The following is a 19,800-nucleotide window of genomic DNA, read 5'->3' as shown; positions in this document are numbered from 1 at the left end:
ATGGTACTTGTTCAACAGCAACCAATATAAGAGGACAATAAGACAAAGCCGAGGAAACAAGACAACAGAAATAGAACCATAGGTGCTCAAGTCATGTGAGTTATCAACAGTATTCCAAGAGGTAAAATTTAAATGTTGAGCAAACTGTAGAAAAGAACCAATTTGGAGATTCCAAAACTGAAAAACATAACAAATAACTCAGGATGGGTATAGCAGCATGTTTGACACCGCTTAAGGAGAGAATGAAACAGAAGGTAGGTCATGGGAGAGGTTTCTTGGCCCGGGCTGTGATTATATGGGTGGTTATTTGGTGATTAACTGATGCATTCACGTATTGGTACGTTCTTCTGTTGCAGTGTAGCATGCTTCACAATAACTATACTGATAAACAAGAAAACTGAGCTCTGTGCCTGCTTTGACACAAATTTATGATGTAAACTCATATTTATGTAAATATGTACCTAGATATCCTGGTACACAAGAGGGTGGGGTAGTGGCTTCCAAAAGATTGTTTTGATCTCAGAGTGCATTCGACAATGTATGGACATATTTTTGGTTCACAACTTGGGTGGGGAGATGCTAGTGGTGTCTAGTGGGTAGAGGCCAGGGATGCAGCTCACCATCCTGCCATGCATAGAACAGCCCTCCCACCACAAAGAATTCTACAGCTCAAAATGTCAGTAGTGCCAGGAAACCCTAAATTAGAGAAATTCTCATCTATAAGAAGGAAGTTGAAGGGATGTTCACCACCACCGTATTTTCATTCAATTTTTAAAGTTACATACAGTGAAATTCAATATTTTAGATGTATAGGTCTATGAGTTTTGACAAATGCATACAGTCATGTATCCACCACCACAGTTAAGGTGCAGGACAGTTCCATCAACTCTTGAGTTCCCTCGTGCTGCTCCTTTGTAGTGCTTGGGAGTTGGAAGCAACCTAGGTGTCCATGATTACAGGAGTATGTGAGCAGCAGCCAGACGTCATGAATTGGGTGTGCACATAGAAACGAAGAGTTTTGGACAGGAGCGGTGGCTTATGCCTGTAATCCAAGCACTTTGGGAGGCCGAGGTGGGTGGATCACCTGAGGTCAGGAGTTCAAGACCAGCCTGGCCAACATGGTGAAACCCCATCTCTACTAAAAATACAAAAATTAGCCAGGCGTGGTGGTGGGCACCTGTAATCCCAGCTACTCGGGAGGTTGAGGCAGGAGAATCGCTTGAACCAAGGAGGCGGAGGTTGCAGTGAGCTGAGACCAACCACTGCACTCCAGCCTGGACAATAAGAGTGAGACTCCATCTCAAAAAGAAATTAAGAGCTTTAAAAAATAGAGCCAAACGGAGTTTGCAGTGAGCTGAGATCGCGCCACTGCACTCCAGCCTAGGCGACCGAGCGAGACTCTGTCTCCAAAAAAAAAAAAAAACAGAGCCAAAATGGGTGAGGGGGAAGATTAAAGACTAAGTGCCATGGCATTTATGTAAATTTTATACACATGCATATGCATAAAACATCACCATATATTCCCCAGGAGCCATATGTATTTAATGATGTGTTGGGGAAGGAAGGAGGAATGGGATGGGAAAAGTAGATAACATAAGAGACGGTCTTGGGCAGTCTGCAGATGGCAGAACACCATGAACTAAGGAGTGTGATTAACTCCGCTTCATGGAACCGAAGTCTTTGAGAGAGAAAGAAAAGCAACTGAGAAACTTCCAGAATTAAGAAAAATATAAGGCCGGGTGCAGTGGCTTACGCCTGTAACCCCAGCACTTTGGAAGGCCAAGGCGGGCGAATCACAAGGTCAGGAGTTCGAGACCACCCTGGCTGATATGGTGAAACCCCACCTCTACTAAAAATACAAAAACTAGCCAGGCGTTGTGGCAGACACCTGTAGTCCCAGCTACTTGGGAGGCTGAGGCAGGAGAACTGCTTGAACCTGGGAGGCAGAAGTTGTAGTAAGCCGAGATTGCACCACTGCACTCCAGCCTGGGCAACAGAGCAAGATTCCATCTCAAAAAAAAAAAAGAAAAACATGTAAGACTTTGGATGCAAGGGTCCACTGGGTGAAGTCCCAACCCTCCACTTGCTTGGCTCATCAAGTTCTCGTCCATTCCTCCAGCCCCATCTCTGTGGGCAACCTCCACTCCAGGTCCCGGTCCCTGTGCTTCAGCCGCACTGAATGTCTCCATGTGCCTGCAGGGCCTGCGCTCTCTCAGTCTGGCCTCTGCACATGTTTTTTTCTCCTCAGGCATCTTTCTCATCTGTCTGTGCCTGGCTGACCCCTGCCAATTCCCCAAGTCTCCACTCAGGTGGCTCTTCCTCAGGGATGCTTCCTGAAGTGCCCAGACTGGATGTCGGGTTCTTTGACCACTGCCTGGGGTCATTTAGCACAGTACTTTCACAGGAGATGCCCAGTGCTTGTGTGCCCCCTTCCTGGTGATGAGCCCATGGCATCTCATTCACAGAGGCATCCCTGACACCACACCCAGTGACCGGTACAGGGCAGGTGCTCAAACCGTGTTCCTGAAGAGAAGGATTCCCACATGGGTAACTCCAGCCCAGATCTCTTTTTTTTTTTTTTTTTTTTTTGGAGACAGTCTTGCTCTGTCACCCAGGCAGGAGTGCAGTGGCACAATCTCAGCTCACTGCAACCTCCACCTCCCAGGTACAAGTGATTCTCCTGGCTCAGCCTCCTGAGTAGCTGGGATTACAGGCACCCGTCACCACACCTCACTAAATTTTGTATTTTTAGTAAAGACGGGGTTTCACCACGTTGGCCTGGCTGGTTTTGAACTCCTGACCTCAAGTGATCCGCCCGCCGTGGCCTCCCAAAGTGCTAGGATTGCCTGGCCCAGATTTCACTCCTGACCAGTCTGCACATCCCACTCTCCCACTGCCTGTTAGACATCTCGACATAGAGTCCTGAATGCACCAAAGACATCCCACTCCAAAGTGAACTCCTGGTTCTCCCTGTTGCCCACATCATCTGGTCCTGCTCTAAATTTCCCTCCATCAATCCTGGCCTCATGCACTCAGGCTCTGGGGCTTGAAGTCTTAGGGTTGCTCTTAATGCTTGCCTCTCCGCAGGCTTCACCTCTAATCTTCCCTCAAACCTTTCATCTCCACCCAGAAACACCACCTCTGTCTCTCAATCTCCTTCCTAGAGCCCCATAAGGTCTCCTGTGAATTTTATCTTTCACTAGATCTCCTACTCAAGTCTATTCTCCACTCAGCTGTTTGTGTGGAGCTTTTTTTTTTTTCTCCCAAGTGTTCAGGTTTATTGACAGCATTAGGGGCTACAAGGGAGCCCTGGGCATCTGGGGGCGAGGCCTGGCATTTGCCTGGACAGTGGCCCAGGAAGCGGCCAAGAATGGAGTCTCCCCCACCCAAGTTTACTTGAAAGTGTGGCTCTCGGGTCCACCCCGCCCAAAGCCTTTAGTAGGCCCAAACATGGCGGCATAGCAGGTGTGGTTGCCGTAGGGTTTGCCTTCATGCTCAGCGTGGCCCCCGGAAGTCAGCGTCTTCCCACATTTCTCACACTTCAGGCAGGGCCGATGCCAGTCCTTGCCTAGAGAGGTCACCCTCTCGGCGAGGTACACCTTGTCGCACGCGGGGCACTTGGGCATGGCGGCTCTGGGTCCGGTGCAGGCCGCAGCGGCTGGGGTGGGACAGGCTGCAGGCGCGAGACTGTGTGGAGGTTTCTAAAGCAGGAGTCCAATCACGATTCACCACTGCCTGCAATTTACTAATGGGTTAAGAAGTTGACTGCTCGGCCGGGCGCGGTGGCTCACGCCTGTAATCCCAGCACTTTGGGAGGCTGAGGCGGGCAGATCACGAGGTCAGGAGATCGAGACCATCCTGGCTAACACAGTGAAACCCAGTCTCTACTAAAAAAAAAAAAAACCCAAAAAACGAAAAAATTAGCCGGGTGTGGTGGTGGGCGCCTGTAGTCCCAGCTACTCGGGAGTATGAAGCAGGAGAATGGTGTGAACCCGGGAGGCGGAGCTTGCAGTGAGCCAAGATAGCACCATTGAACTCCAGCCTGGGCGACAGAGCGAGACACCATCTCAAAAAAAAAAAAAAAAAAAACAGTCGACTGCTCATGTCCAGGAGGATAAAGGGCACATACTTTAGTCCAGGACACACACAAAGCCTTCACAATCAAATCCTACTTACACCCAAACACCCACCTCCATCTCCCACTGCTCTTCCCCCATTTTAACCTTTTTTTTTTTTTTTTTTTTTTTGAGACGGAGCCTTGCTCTGTTGCCCAGGCTGGAGTGCAGTGGCGTGATCTTGGCTCACTGCAACCTCCAACTCCCGGGTTCAAGCGATTCTCCTGTGTCAGCCTCCCGGGTAGTTAGGATTACAGGCGCCCACCACCACACCCGGCTAATTTTTGTATTTTTAGTAGAGATGGGGTTTCACCATATTGGCCAGGCTGGTCTCGAACTCCTGACCTCGTGATCCACCCACCTCTCCCTCCCAAAGTGCTGGGATTACAGGAGTGAGCCACCACACCCAGCCTTTAACCATATTTTAACCATAATTTTACCTGACCCTCAAACATTCTCAGTCCTTTCATAATTTGCAGTTTCCAGATGTAGTTTGTCTCTGATAAAGTATTTTATCCCATTCTGTGTATTGTCTTTTAACTCACTTAGTAAAGTCCTTTTATACACAAAAGGTTTAAATTTTGATGAAGTCCAATTTATTTTTTCTTTTGTTGCCTGTGCTTTTAGTGCCACAGTCAAGAAATTATTGCCAAATCCAATGTCATGAAACTTGTCCCCCATCTTTTCTTCTAAGAGTTGTAGAGTTTTTAGCTCTTACACTTAGATCTCTGATCCATTTTGAGTTATGGTTATATGGTGTTAGGCAATGTACCATCTTCATTCTTTTCCATGTGGATATCCTGTTTACCCAGCACCGTTTGCTGAAAAAGACTATTCTTTCTGTCTTGAATGGCCTTGGCATCCTGTGGAAAATCATTTGACCATGTATGTTAGGGTTTATCTCTAGGTTCTCTGTTCTATTACATTGGTCTATATTTCTTTCCTTACAAAAGTCCCATATTGTCTTGATTACTGCAGTTTTGAAGAAATTAGGAAGTATAAATCTTTGGTGGTCTTTTTAAAGATTGTTTTGTCTATTCGGGGTCCCTGGTGACTGTATATTAGTTTTTGGATGGGTTTTTCTATTTCTGCAGAAAGCACTGTTGGGATTTGGATGGGCATTGCATTGAATCTAGAGATCACTTTAGGTAGTACAGCACTGTCGTTTTAACAATAGTCAGTCTTCCAAACCATAAACGTGTTGCCTTTCCATTTATTTACGTCCTCTTTCATTTCCTTCAGCAATGTTTGTAGTTTTCAGTTTATACACGTTTCATCTCCTTGGTTAAGCTAATTCCTAAGTATTTTCTTCTTTTTGATGTTAATGTAAACATAATTTTTCTTAATTTCCTTTTGAATTGTTCACTGCTTGTTTATAGAACAAGCTGATTTTTGTGTATTGAATTTGTACACAACGATTTTGATGAATTCCTTTATTAGCGCTGTGTTTTTTTGGTGGAAATTAAAAATTTCAATATATAAGATTATGTTATCTTGAATACAGATTTTTTTTTTTTGAGATGGAGTTTCGCTCTTGTGGCCCAGGCTGAAGTGCAATGGTGTGATCTAAGCTCACTGCAACCTCTGCCTCCTGGGTTCAAGTGATTCTCCTGCCTCAGCCTCCCAAGTAGCTGGGCTTACAGGCTTGCACCACCAAGCCTAGCTAATTTTTTTTTTTTTTTTTACTAGAGATGGAGTTTCACCATGTTGATCAGGCTAGTCTCAAACTCCTGATCTTAAGTGATCCACCCACCTTGGCCTCCCAAAGTGCTGAGATTACAGGCGTGAGTCACCACGCCCGGCCGCGCCTGGCTAATTTTTGGTATTTTTAGTAGAGACAGGGTTTCACCGTGGTCCCGATCTCCTGACCTCGTGATCCGCCCGCCTCGGCCTCCCAAAGTGCTGGGATTACAGGCGTGAGCCACCGCGCCCGGCCGAATTATTTCTATTTCTTACCTAATTACTCTGGCTGGGACTTCCAATACTATACTAAATAGAAAAAGTGGGGTTAATTTCCAACATATATAAGAAACTCCTACAAATCAATAGAAAAATAAACCAACAAACCAATTAAAAATGAGCTGAAGACTTCTTCAAAAACGGCATACAAATAGCCAACAGGTATATGAAAAATGCTCAACATTCACTAATTATCAGGAAAATGCAAACAAAACCCCACAATGAAATATCACCCCACAACTGTCAGGATTGCCTTTTTTAAAAAAAACAAAAGATAACAAGTGCTGGCAAATATATGGAGAAATTGAACCCTTTTATGCTGCTGGTGAGGATGCAAAATGGTACAGCTGCTATGTAAACAGTATGGAGCTTCTTTAAAAAGTTAAAAATAGAACTACAAAATGATCTAGCAATTCTATTTCTGGGTATTTATCCAAAATTGAAATCAGCATCTCAGATACCTGCACTTCCATGTTCATAAGTTCTATTCACAATAGTTAAGATACAGAAAATACCTAATGTTCTCAGTGGATGCATGGATAAAGACAACATGGTATACACATCCAACAGAATATTATTCAGCCTTTTAAAATCAAGAAATTCTGCAATATGCGACAATGTGGATGAACCTTGAGGACATTACCCTAGGTGAAGTAAGCCAGTTACAGAAGGACAAATACTGCATAATTCCAATTATATTAGGTATCTAAGGTGATCAAATACATAGAATCAATGAGTGGATTGGTGGTTGCCAGGGACTGGGGGAAAGGGAAAATATCTAATAAGCAGGCATGAAGTTTCAGTTAAGCAAGATGAATTAAGTGCCAGAGATCTGCTGTATACCAACGTACCTATAATTAACAGTACTATTCTCTACACTTAAAAAAAAAAAAGAGTAGGCTGGGCACAGTGGCTCACTCCTGTAATCCCAACACTTTGGGAGGCCGAGGTGGGCGGATTACCTCAGGTCAGGAGTTTCAGACCAGCCTGGCCAACATGGTGAAACCCTGTCTCTACTAAAAATACAAAAATTAGCCAGGCATGCTGGCTGGCGCTTGCAATCCCAGCTACTCAGGAGGCTGAGGCAGGAGAATTGCTTGAACCTGAAGGCAGAGGTTGTGGTGAACCGATATCGCACCACTGCACTCCAGCCTGGGCAACACAGCGAGATTCTGTCTCAAAACAAAAAACAAAAAAAACCCAAAAAACAAAAAATACCCCCACGAAAACAAAAAGTAGTTAAGAGGGTATGTCTCATGGGTTTTCTTACCACAATAATTTATTAAGGTCATGAAAGCCAATATCATTGTCTAGTTCATAGCCTTAGGGGAAAAGCTTTGAGTTTTTCAGCATTGAGTATGGTGTTAGCTGTGGGTTTGTCAGCTATGTCTTTTTTATGTTAAGGGAGTTTTCGGCCATTCCTTGTTTTTATCAAAAATGAGTTGAGTTTTGTCAAAGCTTTTTCTCTACCATGTGCTTTTTTCTCCTTCATTCTATTAATGTGGTGTATTACTTTGACTGATTTTCCTATGTTGAACGATCCTTCCATTCTGAGAAAAAATTCCATGTGCTCCTGGTATATAATCCATTCATTATGGTATAAATAAGGTTTGCTAGTATTTCATTGATTTTTGCATTAATATTGATAAAGGATACTGTAGTTTTATGTTCTCGTAGCGTCTTTGTCTCTTTTTGGCATCAGGGTAAGGAGGGCCTTATATAATGAGTTAGGAAGTGTTTTCTCCTCTTTTGATTTTTTTTTCCTTTTTTTAAAAAAAACTAGAGATGGGTTTTGCCGTGTTGCCCAGGCTGGTCTCCAACTCCTGGGCTCAGGCGATCTGCCCGCCTCAGCCTCCCAAAGTGCTGGGATTACAGGCGCCAGCCACCATGCCTGGCTTAATTTTTGTATTTTTAGAAGGGTCGGGGTTTCACCATGTTCACCAGGCTGGTCTCAAACACCTGACCTCAGGTGATCCACCTGCCTCAGCCTCCCAAAGTGCTGGGATTACAGGCATGAGCCACTGCGCCCGTCTGGGATTTCTTTACATATTCTGGATATTAACCCCTTATCAGATATATGGTTTGCAAATATTTTCTCCCATTCCATAGGTTGCCTTTTCACTCTGTTAAGAATGTCCTTTTTGTTATCTAATTTATCTATTTTTATTGGTTTTCGATTCTGTTTATCTCTGCTTTAAGCTTTATCATTGCCTTCATTCTGCTAGCTTCAGTTTAGTTTGCTCTCCTTTTTCTAGTTATGTAAGGTATAAAGTTAAGTTGTTGATTTGAAATGTGTCTTCATTTTTAATGTCAGCAATTATCACTATGCGTCTACCTCTTAGTACTGCTTTGGCTGCCTGCCGGAAGTTTGGGTATGTTGTGTTTCCATTTTCATTTTTCTCAGGACATTTTCTAATTTCCCTTGGGATTTCATCTTTGACTTATTGGGCTTTTAACAGTGTGTTGTTTAATTTCCACATATCTATGAATTTTCTGGTCCTTCCATGACTGACTTTTAAAATACTTATACTATTTGATTCCTTTCTCATTTCATCTATATTCTTTACATATTTTCTTTGTGATTTTCATGGAGATTACATATAACATCCTGAAGTTATCACAGTCTAATTTGAATTAATATCAACTTAACTTCAATCACATACTAAAACTTCACTCTTATGCAGCTTTGTGCCTGTCCATTTTACGTTACTCATATCACAAATTACAACTTTACATGTTGTGTATCCACCAAAATAGATTTATAATTATTTTAAATGAATTTAGTCTAGTCCTGCAGAAAAGGAAAAGTGGAGTCACAAATAAAAATTATGATAATTCTGATTTTTTTGTTTGTTTTTGAGACGGAGTCTCGCTCTGTCGTCAGGCTGTAGTGTAGTGGCGTGATCTTGGCTCACTGCAACCTCCACCTCCCAGGTTCAAGCAATTCTCCTGCCTCAGCCTCCTGAGTAGCTGGGACTACAGGCATGCACCACCATGCCCAGCTGATTTTTGTATTTTCAGTAGAGACAGGGTTTCACCATGTTGGCCAGGATGGTCTTGATCTCTTGACCTTGTGATTTGCCTGCCTCAGCCTCCCAAAGTGCTGGCATTACAGGCATGAGCCACCATGCCCAGCCCAAATTTTTTTTAGTTAAGCTTCATTTTAATTGTAGCATCTGTTTCATTTACCCAGGTTTGAATGTACTATTTGATCCTCATCTTTGTTCAGGCAAAAATAGGAAATGAGTAATTTTGAGTTTGAAATCTCTCCCAGAAGACAAACCACCTCAGAGGGTAAAAGCTTTGACATTTTATGTTTTATTCATAAAGGGGGTTAATTATTTGCTACAAAGAAGCACGGTCTATTTTCATCTTCGATTTGAAAATATCTGTAACTCCTATAGACCTTATAGGCAGAGAACTTTCTAACTTTTTCCCATTGCTCTCAAGTGACTACATGTTTTCTATGCCACTCACTGGAGAAAGAAGTGAGCTTATCTTTTTTTTTTTTTTTTTTTTTCTGAGATGGAGTCTGGCTCTTGTCGCCCAGGCTGTAGTGCAGTAGTGAGATCTCAGCTCACCACAACTTCCGCCTCCAGGCTTCAAGAGATTCTCCTGCCTCAGCCTCCCAGGTAGCTGGGATTACAGGTGCCTGCCATCATGCCCAGCTAATTTTTGTAGAGACGGGGTTTCACCGTGTTGGCCAGGCTGGTCTTGAGCTCCTGACCTCAGGTGATTCGCCCACCTTGACCTCCCAAAGTGCTGAGATTACAGGCATAAGCCACTGTGCCTGGCCCTTATCTCTTGTTTTAAAAGTTTTGCCTGTCGATTTACCATTCCTTTTCGGGTCTCAAGATTTATGAAACAATAAATGTCATTTAATGCTGTGTGCTTATTTTGAATTCCTCATCAGGTGTTAGAAGTGGGGTAAAAATACTTAAGATGCTGATCAAACTTGAAATTATACTGAGTGGCATAGAAATGTACACATTTCAGTGTAATAAATGCTTTCTGATTTTTTGCAAAAAACAAACAGTGTTGGCAATAATGTGGGGAAATTGAGACCTTCCTACATTGCTTGTACAAATATAAAAGATTTGGCAGTTCCTCAGACAGTTATGCACAGGTTTACAATATGGCCTAGCAATTCCACTCCTAGGTATACACCCAGGAGAAATAAAAGATATGTTCACACAAAAACTTGAACATGAATATTTCAAGTGGCACTATTCATAGTAGCCAAGAAATGGAAATAACCCATCTGTCCATCAACTGATAAATGAAAAATGAGTTATATTCACACAATGGATGTTACTCAGCCATAAACAGGTGAGGTACGGATACATGTCACAACACGAAGGCACATGAATACATTCTGCTTACTGAAAGAAGACACAAAAGGCAGCCTATTGTATGATTCTATGTGTATGAAATGTCCAGGATAAAACAATCCAGAGAAGGCTGGGCGTGGTGGCTCACCCCTGTAATCCCAGCACTTTGGGAGGCCGAGGCATGCAGATCACGAGGTCAGGAGATCGAGACCACCCTGGCTAACACAGTGAAACCCCGTCTCTACTAAAAATACAAAAATTAGCTGGGCGTGGTGGCGCATGCCTGTAATTCCAGCTACTTGAGAGGCTGAGACAGGAGAATCTCTTGAACCCGGGAGGCGGAGGTTGTCGTGAGCCGAGATCACGCCACTGCACTCCAGCCTGGGCAACAAGAGCGAAACTCTGCCTCAAAAAAAAAAAAAAAAAAAAAAAATCCAGAGAAAGCAGATTAGAGGTTCCCAGGGCATGGCGGGTGGAGAGAATGGGGTTGGCTGGTATGAGCAGGGGGTTTCTTTTCAGGATGATGAAAATGAACTGAAATTAGGTAGTGGGGATGATGGCAAGACCAAAATATACTAAAAACCATGGAATTTTATCCTTCAAAAAGGTAATTTATGGGATGTGAATTATATTTTGATACAGAGGAATACGACCTAAAACTTATCTATTGTCTCTAAACATGGTGCACTGAATAACCTGCAATCATTACTGATGAATCAACTCCATGATTCAATTCCCACAGTGATTTTAATGGAGTGGGGTGTGTGCGATGCTATTTGAGGCTTAACCTTGTTCTTTGCCCAGAGCCTATTTTGAAGCATTGAACAGCTGGGGACCAGGGGCTACATTTTCTTCTCCAAGGATCCATCCCCCTGTACATTTTTTATTTGAATCTATTATATTTTTCTGTTTGTCCAAATGCATGTATAAGAGAGAAAAGGGTATTGCAAATTTTGCATCTCCTTGTCATTAGCTGTGTAGTGGAGCCACCTGAATGAAAGTGGGCATAGGAACTGGGATCCAGCAGTTTGGGGTGCATAAAATACCCTACAGATGGATTGTGTGGGAACAGTGGCTTTCTTCAGATGATACAATGTGGACAGTCAGCACAACACAGTGACTGGAGCGTGGGTGCTGGTGTCTGACGGCCTGAAATCAAAGCCACGTGTGCCTGGGAATGTCACTCAGCCCCTCTGTCCTCAGCTCCCTGTTCTGGGATGTGAACACGTTACTAGGGCCTGCTTATTACTATCATGCTATGAGGCTAAAGATCAATACACAGCCCGAAGAAAAATGATGGGCACTTCCTAAGGCTGCCCACATAAGTTCAATGACTACACATCTGGAAGAATAAAGACGCACAGCATCAGGACAGGTCCATGAGAGGTGACATGGAAGGCTGGGGAGGATAGGGCCCCACTTTTCCACATGGCATGGGCATAATGCTTTACAGCTCATGGAAAAAAATCTTTTATAAGTAAGTGATGTGGGCTGGGCAGAGTAGGGGTTGAGACTTTTATGATTCAGGGCACTGAAATTTAGAGAGATTCAGGGACTTGCTCAGAGTAGTAACAACACTGAGGAGTAACGAAGCTAAGGCAGGGAATTTAGTTGGTTCCCTGGAGATGGAGATTCCTGAGCGCCTGAGACCAGGAGTCCATGCCCTGGACTCCAAAGCACGGACCCTCCTCACTCCTTTCCCAAATCCTCCCACCCCTGCACCTGCTGCAGGGAGACATTGATACCTGGAGAAGTTGCTTGGCCCAAGAGAAGGGCCCAAATCTTGATTCAACTCCCAGCTTTACATTTCAACCCCTGACCCAAAATGCAATGACTTTCCCCAGAAGAAGCCCTGCTGAAGGCCCAGGGGTCCAAATTTATGTCTATTTGCCCTAGCACTTGACTCTGTAGCTGCCTTGTGGGGAGGCTTCCCTGTGGTCAGGTGACCGCCCCGAATGACCAGTAGCCTTCTTGACTTTCAACTGACTCAGAACCCAGGACATTCCAAACCAAGTGCCCATGTGACAGTTGCCCTTAGAATTAGATTCACCTCCCAACTGACCAAACCGGGCTGCTGGGCAGTTAATAGGATTCATTAGCTGAAAAAGTGGCCTGCGGGGCTGGGGCTTGGACGGCTCAAGGAGTGAAGTCTGCAAGCTCCCAGGGTCTCACTGCCTATTGATCAGAGCAGCCTGGCCTCACGCCTGGCTGAGAAGGGATGGTGGCTGCACCAGCTCTGAGTGGGTGCGTCACTGCTCCCACCCTTCCTCACCAAAACTCAGGTCCTGCTGTACAAACTACAGCAACTACTCCAATCTCTTTAACGGCTTCAGGTCTGCAGTGCCTTCAGTGCAGTAAAAATTGGTCCCTGCATTATCCCAAATTCAAAAATGATTTGACTCACACTCTTCATATAAAATGAAAAAATATAGAGATTCCAGAAAAATACGAAATAACATCTTTATATCCTAAATAACATATATATGATATAAATATATAGTGTGTGAATATGTGTGTGTGTGTGTAGTTGTTTCAGGACACAAAAATATTAATCTTGAGAAAAAAACATTGGTCTACATAAATATTGAAACTTGCTGGCATAGCAAAAGTCCCCTTTAAGAAAATGACTTACAAAGCACAGAATGACAGAAAATGCTCACAGCACGTACATGTGAAGATTGTGTAGTGTTGGCCCCGGCTGTCAACACTGCCAATGTTGCTGCTGTCCTCACTGCAGACAACTGTGGCTTTTGTTCAGAACCCTCGGATGCTGAAGGTGGCTGAGCTGGCCGTGCCTGGGCCACAGACCCTAAACAGGACAGAGGGGAGGGACTGTGGGTCAGAATCACAGCCCACTGAGGAGAGGGGGTGTATGGAGCAGAGCCAAGTGTGGATCCCCTGTCCCCAGGTGAAGTCTCCCCTCCCCTGTGCAGTGAGTGAGGAGGGTCAGGACAGGAGCCCAGGGTATGGTTCAGATGTGACTCTGCTTCCTGATGCTCTGCTGTGGAGCCTGGGCTCCCCGAAGCGGCCTTACATCTCCCAAAACTTTCACGGGGGCAGAGCCACTGCATTCAAATAAGAGCTTGCGACCTGTCTGCTCCTTGGCTTCTCTACCCTAGGTTCTCGCAGCTGACCCAGTGGGTGGGAGGTGTGTCCTGGCAGATCAGCATTGCCACCCAACCTACCCAGTGGGCACCGTGATGGCCGAACTCCCATGGAGGCTCTGAGTCATTTCCCAGCTGGAAGAGGCCATCTCAGGAGTGTCCGCTACTGTCCCACACTGTCCTCAGACCCCAAAGCCTTCCTGCCTCTCTGACACACCTGGGCATCTCGGGTGGAGGCCTGTGACTGTCCTGATCCTGCTTTCTAAAGCTGCTTATGATGTTAGAGAGGTAACAGGGCTGCTGGGAATCCTAAACACCAGGGGTGTGGGTTGAAGGGAGGTGTCCCTCTGGCTGCAAGAGGCTGTAGCCGCTTGCCTTCCAGCCATGTCAGCAGAGCACTTGTGGCATTTTCTGTCGGTGTTTCCTAGGACCCAGAAGCACAGAGTTTACTCACACTTATTAACAGTCATCATTAGCCACCTAAAGGCCTCTCTTTTATATTTTTTTCTTTATAACCATTTCAGATCATGTTTCCCTCCATCTCTGAGTCACCAACTCAAGTGTAAATAATGTGGTTTCACTCTGACTTTCAAATCATCTCTACAGATACTTAAAGAATTCATAGTGTGTTTGCATCTTTTAAGTAAATAATTTTTCCTCTTTAGGCCTCATCTGGTTTATTTTTTATTTTTTGTCAGGCTTAAACATTTAATTTTATCCATGTGTGCATATGAACCTCTTCCATTACTTCCAACAGGTCAGCATTGTTTAAACTACACTGTCGTTAATAAACCCTGGTGCTGAGCAGCCTGGTTGCTGCGGATACAATGTTACCAATGAGGACTTCCTCCTACGCATTTCCTTCCATCTCAGCGAGAGTGGACTTGCTGCGTGGGGGGTGTACACTTAATGTTCTATGTGCTTAGGGACTTCCCTCCGGATGGCTGACCTTGTTAATATCCCATTTGTGAGTGAGCCCTTCTGAGGCTCCACAGCCTAATTGAAAATTTATTTTTAAGTTTTTAAAATTGCAACATTAGTTGTCAGCTCAGCACTCACTGCTTTCATGCCTCACTCAGAAGTAACTGCCCAATTCTAGGGCATCCACAGGAACCTACAGGTTTTGTCTGCCCCTGTCCCTGGCTGGCTGATCTCTAAACCCTCTCCCTGGCTCCATACACCCCCTCTCTTCAGCGGGCTGTGATTCTGACCCACAGTCCCTACCCCCTCTGTCCCGTTTAGGGCCAGTGGCCCAGGCAGGGCCAGCTCAGCCACCCTCAGCATCCGAGGGTTCTGAACAAAAGCCACAGTTGTCTGCACAAGGACAGCAGCAACATTGGCATTGTTGACAGCCGGGGCCAACATTAGACATTCTGTGCTTTGTAAGTCATTTTCTTAAAGGGGACTTGGGCTATGCCAGCTAGTTTCAATATTTATGTAGACCAATTTTTTTCCTCAAGATTAGTATTTTTATGTCCTAAAACAACCATACACACACACACACACTATATATATACACACACACACACATATATATAAAAGATATATATATGTTATTTAGGATATAAAGATGTTATATTTTTCTAGAATCTTTATACTTTTTCATCTTATATGAAGAGTGTGATTCAAATCATTTTTGCATTTGGGATAAGACAGGGACCAATTTTCATTATTTTCATAAGTAGTCCTGTGATACTGGAGTGCAGTGGCGTGATCTCGGCTCACTGCAACCTCCGCCTCCTGGGTTTAAGCGATTCTCCTGCCTCAGCCTCCTGAGTAGCTGGGACTACAGATGCTCGCCAACACTCCCAGCTAATTTTTGTATTTTTTTAGAAGAGACAGGGTTTCACCATGTCGGCCAGGCTGGTCTCAAACTCCTGATCTCAGGTGATCCGCCTGCCTTGGCTTCCGAAAGTGCTGGGATTACAGGTGGGAGCCACAACACCCAGCCTCTATCTCATATTTTAAATAGAAATAATTTCAATTTTTTATGGCAGGAACACACTCACACTCCTCTCTTTTAACTGGGAAAATCATGATAGCAAATTGTGTAAAAGACATGTCAAGAAACCTGAATTAAAAGCCAAACTCAGGGCCAGGCTCGGTGGCTCACGTCTGTAATCCCAGCACATTGGGAGGCCGAGGCGGGCGGATCACGAGGTCAGGAGATCGAGACCATCCTGGCTAACACGGTGAAACCCCGTCTCTACAAAAAAAAAAAAAAAAAAAAAATTAGCCAGGCGTGGTGGCGGGCACCTGTTGTCTCAGCTACTCGGGAGCCTGAGGCAAGAGAATGGCGTGAACCCAGGAGGCAGAGCTTGCAGTGAGCAGAGATTGCACCACTGCACTCCAGCCTGGGCGACAGAGTAAGACTCTGTCTCAAAAAAAAAAAAAAAAAAAAAAGCCAAACTCTTCTGAATACTGTCGCCAAAATCCAACACAATACATTAGCAATCTTAATTCCCAGGTTGTTTTTTTTTTTTAATTTTACTTTAAGTTCTGGGATACATGTGTAGAATGTGTGGGTTTGTGACACAGGTATACATGTGCCATGGTGGTTTGCTACACCTATCAACCTGTCATCTAGGTTTTAAGCCCCGCATGCATTAGGTATTTGTCCTAATGCTCTCCCTCCCCTTGCCCCCTACCCCGACAGACTCCGGTGTGTGATGTTGCCCTCCCTGTGTTCCTGTGTTCTCATTGTTCAACTCCCACTTATGAGTGAGAACATGTGGTGGTTGATTTTCTGTTCCTCAGTTAGTTTGCTGAGGATGATGGCTTCCAGCTTCATCCATGTCCCTGCAAAGGACATGAACTCACCATTTTTCATGGCTGCACAGTCTTCCATGGTGTATATGTGCCACATTTTTGTTTTTCAAAGGAAAGGCTGGGGTTTTTGATGTGGATATAAATGCGATGGGATGAGGACAGGACCCCTACTGTTTAGGGTGCTGCTAGGGAGAGTGATGAGAAGGGACAGGCCCGTCAGATTAGTGGAATGAACATTTGGTGAAAGAGGGGAGGAGGACTTGGGTGGTCCTCAGGGACATTCCTGGGGAGGGGTCTCCAGGCTGTAGCTATGGAGGGGTCCCTCTAAGAGGAGAAAGGACTTGACTCTGTGCATTGTCCCTGCAGGTCCTAGGGATGAAATAGGAGTCTGAAGACACTGATCTTTGGTTTGGAAGAAATGAACAGGGATCTGTCCACTCTGTGCTGGCACAGCCACTGCCCATCCTCAGCCAGGCCTTAGTCCAGCTGCACAGACAATGGCTCAGATCAATATTGAGTGAGGCGGGAAGCTTTATAAACTGAGTGCATTGAGCCACCACTCCAGCCCAGGTGCCACTTATCAATTAAAGGGCGTTAACTGCTCACCCAGCGTTGGTCAAGTGGAGGGAAGCTAAGCGGTCATGTGACAGTTTGGAATGTTGCTCTGTAATACAGTTGGGTATTAGAAAGTCTAGTACAATTAGGTGTCAGTTGGCTGCAGGGGTCCATTACAGACAACTGATCATTGGGAACATGTAGGCCATGGCAGCTGACTGTGAGCCTGCTAAGAAAGGATCGCCCTGTTTTGAATCACCCTCGTCCTTCAAAGGGGCTTCATTTGAGGTAAACCGCATCCTGTTTTAGGTCTGGGATGGAAAGGAAGAGACAGAGGCTGGGTCATGTGTCCAAGCTCTTTTCCGGGCTCAGGCACCTATTCCAGGGCATCGGCCCTCCCTGAAACCTTGGGTCAGGACGTCTTGAGAGAGTCAGGGGAGTTCACATTTTGGGGGGTCCAGAGCACGATCTGGAGGTCTCAAGGGTAAAGACATCTCTGGCTCCAAGGCCTCAGGTGCATCACACACCAGTGCAGTGACTGGAAAGTTGCCTGACCCCCTTAAAGAGAATGCCTTCAACTGTAAAGTGCAGGCCACAGCTCCTGCTCTGCCTGCCCACAGGGCTGACATGGGGATCACGGGAGACGATGGCACAGATTGTCCATGAGCTATAAAGCCTCCCACACAGGCAAACGAAGAAAAGCCAGCCTCCATCCTCCCCTGCCCTGGAACATCCATGTCCCCTCTCTGGTCACCTGCTAGCAAGTGTGTAGTTTCTTCTCTCAGGCATTTAATGATGGAGAGATCGTGGAGCATTGAAGAATCAGCCAGATTTTCTAAAGCTTTAACTCTGTTCAATGATGTTCAGCCTCATCATGCTAACAAGTCGACCCTAGTAAAGTGTTTAGACAGCAATGCAGAGAACCAGGGGCTGAGGGGTTGCAGGACCTTCCCTGGTCCACGTGGCTCTAAGTGGGATTGAGCCCAGGCCCTCATGCCCCAGCCCCCATGCTCAGTCACTCTGCTCAGCTGCCTTTCTGGACCGTCTCATCTACATAAAGGCATTTTCCACACAATCTTTCTCTTGGGTGTTTTTAGTGCACATGGAAACCCAAGATCTTCCGGAAGCCCAGCGTTGACTCAGAGGCTCTGGCGGGGAGTCAGTGAACAATAGGATCCACCATTTGAGCTCTGCATAAATTATCGTCCATTTTCTCTGGTCTTCTGCCAACAAGATGTCAGCAGCTCTCTTTGCTGTGAGTGCATTTCCCAGGATCTTAGCTGATGAATTTGAGGAGAAAAGCATTTTCCTCCTTCAAGAATCTGTACAGCCCGAGTCCAGCAGCAAATCAACAAAGGGCCCCTGACCAAGCACAGGTGCACCTGCAGATGGTGAGCTGACGGCACTGTGGATACTCAATGCTTATGTTGATTCAAGAGTAATGATTGCAGGTTTGTTCCAAAGTTGCATATTTAAAATAAATAAAAATGCTGAGCCATATTGTTATTCATGTAAGAAAATTTTAATTTACTATTCAATCAGTAGTGCTTCAACCACGTAAAGATACATTCACAGCTCAACTTCAATTCACATTTAATAGCAAAATGCATCTGAAGCTCGTGTTTAGACATTAACTGATGATTAAACATTTGCTGAAATAGATCTCCCCTAAAATAGTGTTGCCAAATGACTCCTTAATAGACATTGTTATTTGGATAAGTTTTACATTAGCAAAAATATAGAGCAGATACTGAAGTTAGCACGTGCCCCTTTCCTCCATTTCCCCCATCATTGACATCTTATATTAGTATGGTGCTTTTGTTATGGTTAATGAACCAATATTTACAAATTATTAACTACATTTCTTTTTTTTTTTTTTTTTTGAGACAAAGTCTCACTCTGTTGCCCAGGCTAGAGCGCATTGGCACGATCTTGGCCCACTGCAACATCTGCCTCCTGGGTACAAGCAATTCTCCTGCCTCAGCCTCCCGATTAACTGGGACTACAGGTGCCTGCCACCATGCCCAGCTAATTTTTTGTATTTTCAGTAGAGACGGGGTTTTACCGTGTTAGCCAGGATGTTCTCGATCTCCTAACCTCATGATCCGCCCACCTCAGCCTCCCAAGGTGCTGGGATTACAGTCATGAGCCACCGCGCCTGGCCTATTAACTAAATTTGTTAATTGGTATTATGGATTATTATGCATTTTCAATTTTTTTTTTTTTAATTTGCGATGTCTTGCTCCACCTTGCATGCACTCATGGGGAATCATTCTGCTGCTGACAACTCCTGTGCTCTACCTGTTACTCCTTCTCCCTTTTCCTGCTGTTTTTTTTTGTTTGTTTGTTTTTGTTTCTGTTTTTGTTTGAGACCAGTCTCACTCTGTCACCCAGGCTGGAGTGCAGTGGTGCGATCTCGGCTCACTGCAACCTCTGCCTCCCATGTCCAAGTGATTCTCATGCTTCAGCCTCCCAAGTAGCTGGGATTACAGGTTCCTGCCACCACATCTGGCTAATTTTTGTATTTTTAGTAGAGACGGGGTTTCACCGTGTTGGCCAGGCTGGTCTCAAACTCCTGACCTCAAGTGATCCACCTACCTCGGCCTCCCAAAGTGCTGGGATTATAGGTGTGAGCCACTGCACCCTACTGGAAACAGCTGATTTTTTAAATTGTCTCTAGAGTTTGCCTTTTTACAAAATGACGCATGGTTTGAATCATAGAGTATGTAGCTTCTTCAATAGACATTAAAGATCATGCCATGTTGGTCCATGGTGCCAGCACCTTGCTCGTGAACATCCTAGCCTCCAGAACTGTGAGAAAGAAAAATCTGCTGTTTAAACTACTCCGCCCATGGTATTGGGTTTTTGTTTTTGTTTTCTGGAGACAGGGTCTCACTGTGTTGCCTAGGCTGGAGTGCAGTGGTGCGATCTGAGTCCATTGCAGCCTTGACCTTCTGGGCTCAAGGG

General features: G+C 44.9%; 1 protein-coding gene across 1 annotated transcript; it reads right to left on the bottom strand.

Moving 5' to 3' along the window:
• Positions 1-940: 940 nt before the first annotated feature.
• LOC100980849 (cysteine-rich protein 1) lies at positions 941-4,520 on the bottom strand. The gene has a single exon (XM_055105973.2). The coding sequence runs from the start codon at positions 3,624-3,626 to the stop codon at positions 3,393-3,395; it is 234 nt and encodes a 77-aa protein (XP_054961948.1). The 5' UTR covers positions 3,627-4,520; the 3' UTR covers positions 941-3,392.
• Positions 4,521-19,800: the final 15,280 nt, after the last annotated feature.

Source organism: Pan paniscus, chromosome 23, assembly GCF_029289425.2.
Source record: "Pan paniscus chromosome 23, NHGRI_mPanPan1-v2.0_pri, whole genome shotgun sequence".
Lineage (NCBI taxonomy): Eukaryota > Metazoa > Chordata > Mammalia > Primates > Hominidae > Pan > Pan paniscus.
This window is presented reverse-complemented; position numbering and strand designations above follow the sequence as displayed.